This window comes from Marmota marmota, unplaced genomic scaffold, assembly GCF_001458135.2.
Source record: "Marmota marmota marmota unplaced genomic scaffold, marMar, whole genome shotgun sequence".
Classification (NCBI taxonomy): Eukaryota; Metazoa; Chordata; class Mammalia; order Rodentia; family Sciuridae; genus Marmota; species Marmota marmota.
In genome coordinates, this window is record NW_025999964.1 from 167,347 (window position 1) to 172,165 (window position 4,819).

The 4,819-nt window shown below is 58.2% G+C and overlaps 1 protein-coding gene across 1 annotated transcript in view; it reads right to left on the reverse strand.

The window, feature by feature from the left end:
• Positions 1-10: 10 nt before the first annotated feature.
• The window catches only part of Mapk8ip2 (mitogen-activated protein kinase 8 interacting protein 2), an 11,901-nt gene continuing 7,092 nt past the window's right edge, over positions 11-4,819 (reverse strand). Inside the window, exons 7-14 of the mRNA XM_048803230.1 lie at positions 4,384-4,817; positions 3,929-4,004; positions 3,644-3,816; positions 3,453-3,562; positions 2,646-2,753; positions 2,415-2,485; positions 491-589; positions 11-281 (exon numbers count right to left, since the gene is read on the reverse strand). Of these exons, the coding sequence (XP_048659187.1) occupies positions 209-281; positions 491-589; positions 2,415-2,485; positions 2,646-2,753; positions 3,453-3,562; positions 3,644-3,816; positions 3,929-4,004; positions 4,384-4,817 (1,144 nt within the window). The 3' untranslated portion in view covers positions 11-208. The remainder of the gene's footprint in view (positions 282-490; positions 590-2,414; positions 2,486-2,645; positions 2,754-3,452; positions 3,563-3,643; positions 3,817-3,928; positions 4,005-4,383; positions 4,818-4,819) is intronic.

The window sequence follows — 4,819 nt, forward strand, 5'->3', positions numbered from 1 at the left end:
GGGGGGGGGGGGGGGGCCTGGCTCCGTGGCCTCGCAGCTCCCACGATCGTTCCCTGGGGGTTGAGGACAAGAATTCCCAGCCCAGAAACTCCCACAAACTTAAGGTCCCACGTTCCCCAATCCTGTCCTTGCCAAAGCCACAGTGGCCTCAAGACACTCCAGTGGTGGCTGCACTGGAGCAGTGGGCAGGAGCCAAGGGCATGGGCGGCTACTCCAGGTAGATGTCCTCTGTGGGGCAGGCGTACGCCAGGTGCTCCTGGTAGTACTCCAGAAAGGCGCGGCTGCAGGAGAAGCACCAGTCCTCAGCTCCCCCCCGCCCCCCCCCCCCCGGCCGCGTCTGTCCCTCCCACCTGCCTGCAGTCACATCCACGCCACCGGACTCCCCCCCCCACTCTCCCACCACGAGGTCCCACCTCTCATGGCCACACACCTGTCTCCCTCTTTGTGGCTCTCAAGACTCAGCCACACACCCACCCACGGCCCCACTCACCCCACACTCTGCGCCACTGGCCTCATGGACTCCTGGGACACAAAGACATGGCAGGCGAAGCGGCTCAGCAGGGGGTGCTTAGTGATGAAGCCAAAGTAGCTGCAGGGAAGTTGGGGAGGAGGTGTCAGAGCACTGACCCGGCTTCAGGCACCCCAAATGATCTGGAAAGAAGAGGCAGGAACTACGGGCTTGAGGGGAGAGCAGAGGACAGGAGGGTGGGGTCACGATGTCAAGATCTGAAGGCACCTTTCTGGGCACCCCAACACAGTACTGGGCACCTAAGGGAGCTGATGCTGAGTTAGCACCTTGCCCAGGGCTTCCAACGTACAGGGAGCAAGGCGGCCTCCCCGTACCCTGCCCGGAGGCTGCCTGGGACAGATGAGCTGGCTCTGCCTCATTCAGCCTCTCCCGTGGGTTGTCCAGTCCCACCTCTGGCCCTGCAAACCCAGCTCCTTTCCAAGCTCTGACACAGTGTTGGATGTCACCCCAACTCTAGAACCATCTTGGATTCCGTCATGGGCTCCGACTGGAGGAAGCACTGTCCTCCCAACCACTTGGGTCACACACACCCTTCCTGCATGGCCCCATGCTCTTCTTCCAGAGCACTAGTGACCACTGTTCTGAGGGAGTGGCGGCCAGACCTGCAGCATGACTCCAGATCCCCATCCCACTGACCCTGGGCCAGCCAGATCCACTCTCATATGGCTTTGGGTCTGTGGTTCTACCAGATGGGAAGTCACACAACAGTATGATTTCCAAGGACAACGTGACCTCTTGTCCATAGACAAGACCTCTCTCCCATAATCATGTTGTTAACATTTAAATGTTGCTTACTAATGTTAGGAAGGCACTGTATTAAGCACTTTCTAAACTCACAGACCTCACAAAAGCCTCAAGAGGTCGTGTCCTGATAGAGAGCTGAGCAAAGAGATCAGTGTCTTGCTCAAGGACACAATGGACATCCTGTGGATGTGCTGCAGGTAGGCAAGGCAGTCTGTGCTCTTAACATCCCTGCCTCATCCACACACAGCATGCCCAACACTCCTGCTCTCCCGCCTGCCTCACAAGGAAGCGAGTTGGCTGTCCCCTAACACCATGTCCTCAGTGCTCCTTGCTGTGAGGGACTAGGCTGGGATCTGAAGCAACAAACATAAGAAGGGTCTGGTTAAGACAGCAGCTGCCACGCCTCCTCACTGGCCACCTCAACAGCTCGACCCCAACCCCTTGTATGACATCTCTCTTCCACGGAACTGCAGCTGAGCCACTGTCCCCCTTACGGCGTCGTAAGCTTGTGGCTCCTACAACGTCCCTCTAAAGAGAGACAGGTGGCTCTTTTTCATCTCTAACAGTGCCTAGGACTGTCCTGCAGGTTGGTCTGGCCCTGGCACTGTGTCCCATCTCTCACCCCCGAGCAGTGTCTCAACAACGGAGCCTTCTCAGTGGAGAAGATGCAAAGCTGCTTGACCATTGTCTAGCCAAGAGACAGCCCCCTTCATTTTCTTCACACTCGAGTCCAAATGACCCCTCTGACCCCTGTCATGAGCCCCAGCCTGGCAGCATGGTAGCTACCATGAGGATTCTTGCTCCATCTCCCTCTAGTCCTTCTGAGCCTCTGGCTGGCCCCATAACAGGTTGATCCTCTTCCCCCACCCCTCACCTGGTCATCATCTGAGCTTGGCTTCCCTGAGTCCTACAAGGACTCACCCATCTCTGCAGAAGTTCACCAGACCTCCCAAAGACGCTCTGGCACTTCCCCATCTGGGTGTCTGACCCCCACACAGACCAGATGGGAGCCACGTCTCCTGAGTCCAGCTTAGAGTAGGTGCCACATGGGTACAGGTGGACTCTCAGGAGTGGGGATGGGACTGGAATACAGGTGACCTTCGGGGTTTGTGGGGATCACAGGGGAAGGTAAGGCTCTCACCAGCTATTGCGGGGGTGACAGCCACAGAATGAGATGTTCTTCATCTGGAAGAAGTGGCTGCAGCGCTGAAACTAGAGCAGAGGTAGAAAGAGGTGTCCAAAGTTAGACAGGAGAGACCAGTGGCCACTGCGAGCCCCCACTGCTGGACCTCCCTGCCAGCCTGCCCCTAGGCCATACCCTCTTACTCCCCTGCGCCAGTATCTCTCTGACCCCAGTCTCCCACATCCCCACCTCAGGTCCTCCTCCACTCAGACTCAGCTTGACCCCCCGCAGAGAGATCTCAAGGTCACAGGAGGCAGGAGGGCGTAGGTGGACAGTCAGTTTCCGGGCAGTAGCAATCTGAGGAAAAATGTTGTGGAGAAAGAAGGTCTTCAGGGCCTACAAGGGCTTCTCTCTCTCCCACTGGTAAACTATGGTTCTGTTCTTTTTAGACCCTCAAAGACTCTTGCCAAAGACCCATACAACATGATTCTGAAGGATGAGAGGGTGGTCTTATCCATCCTTGGCCTCAGGACAAGCCAATCACTGCTCTATCTTATCTCTCTCTGTTCCTCTGCCAGGCTGCTCCTCTTGGCTCAAGTGCCAGGAATTCTGATTCTTGGTTTCTCACTGCCTGGTTCCAATAAACCTGTAAACCCTGAATGCAGGACTCATCTGTCCTGCTTCCTGCTGTCCTCCAAACTCAGTCCCAGGCCTGGCAGGTGGGCAGGCACTCACTGAATGTCCACTGAGCAAATGAGTAAGCGAGCAAATGACTCCTAGGGAAGGAGCCCTGAGAGTTGGTCTCGACTTTCAGACAGGAGGAGCACTGGCTAAAGAGGAGGTGCCAATGGAAAGGTGAGCACCCAGTCAGCAGATGGAGACCCAGGGGTGAGGGGACAGCTGCCACACTTTGCCCTAGGTCTGTCTGCTCAGCCTCTGAATCAGGGCCAGGGTACCCACCTCTGAGCTGCCCCCACACTCTCCCTGGAGGATGTTGGAGGCCTGGAGCATCAGGGAACTGAGCCAGCCTGTGCCCACCCTCATTTCCAAACTGACCTTCTGCATGGCTGCACACAGGATGCCATTGCCCTGGTGACATGGCACCTCCACAGAGCCGAGGAACTGCACATCGAAGCGCTCCACCCAGCAGGGGCTCCGCTTGCTCCCTGGGGGTCACATGGGTAAGGTCAGGGGGATGATGGAGAGAGTCTGGGGAGATAAGCTGCTCCTCGGGGATGGGGCCTCACCCAGCAGGTCCTTGGCAGGGCCGGGTACTGCGTGGGCATAGAAGGCAGGGAACACACCACGTTCCCCAGTGCGCATATTGAAGCCCCGGCACCAAAAGTCATCTTCCTCAGCTTCCACCAACACTGGGTCATCCACATCCAGCTCCAGCTCATCAGGGTGGCGAGGGATGAACCTGAGGTGAGGGGAGAGGTCATTGAAGTTGGGCAGGCCTGCTGGGTCATGCCTTGAGGTGTCCGGTTTGTGGAATGAGGCTAGGGATCACCAACAGAAAGGGGAAACTATACCTGAAGACAGCCCGATGGGTCTGCTCTCTCTCCTCCCCATTGACCAGACAGGAAAAAAGGCCAAAGGACTCAGTGCCTGAGACAGACAGAAGAGGCAGAGAAGGAGAGAGGCAGACTCAGGGAAAAGGCAAGGGCTCCACGGGCCTGGCTTTGGAGGATGTTGGAGGCCTGGAGCATCAGGGAACTGAGCCAAGTTCCTTCCTCCAACAGGTTTCTGTGGGTGTCCTAAGCCAAAGAGGGAGAGAAAACCCAGCCCACCAGGGGCTGGGACAGAGTAGACCCTCCCCAACTCCTTGCCCACAGACAGGGCTGGGGAGGGCAAGCCCTGCGTTTTGGGATAATGGGCAACCCTTGTCCCTGGGACACCTGGGTGCTTTGGGGGACCAGATGGGACCTGGGCCAAGAAGATGTGCTTTCTCCTCTGGGCCACCCTCTTTCCCCCACCTTCCACTCACTGGAGGATCTAGATGTGCTGTTGACAAAGACATTGAGGAACTTCTTGGAGAAGGTGAGGTCAGGACTGTCTGGAGAGGCATCCCCCGGGGCCTGACCACTGCCTAGCAGCGCAGCCCCCACCTCCTCCTCGCTGGCCTCGCCGCTGCTGTCCTCTTCGCTGTCGTGGCCCAGGCCTGCGCAGCGACGCAGGCTCACCAGCTCTAACTGTGTGTGCTCGTCCACCACCAACGTGTACTTGACCGCATCGTAGACCAGCGAGGCGTCCCGCGGCGGCGCTGCGGAGCCGGTGCCCCTGCCCGCTGGGGGCCCCACGCTGTCCTCCGCATCCTCCTCCTCCTCCTCCTCCTCCTCCTCCTCCTCCGAGCAGGCAGCAGAGTAGGCACGGCCAGGGCGTGAGGTGCGGCCAGGCGCGGCCCACAAGGGTGTGATGGTGTC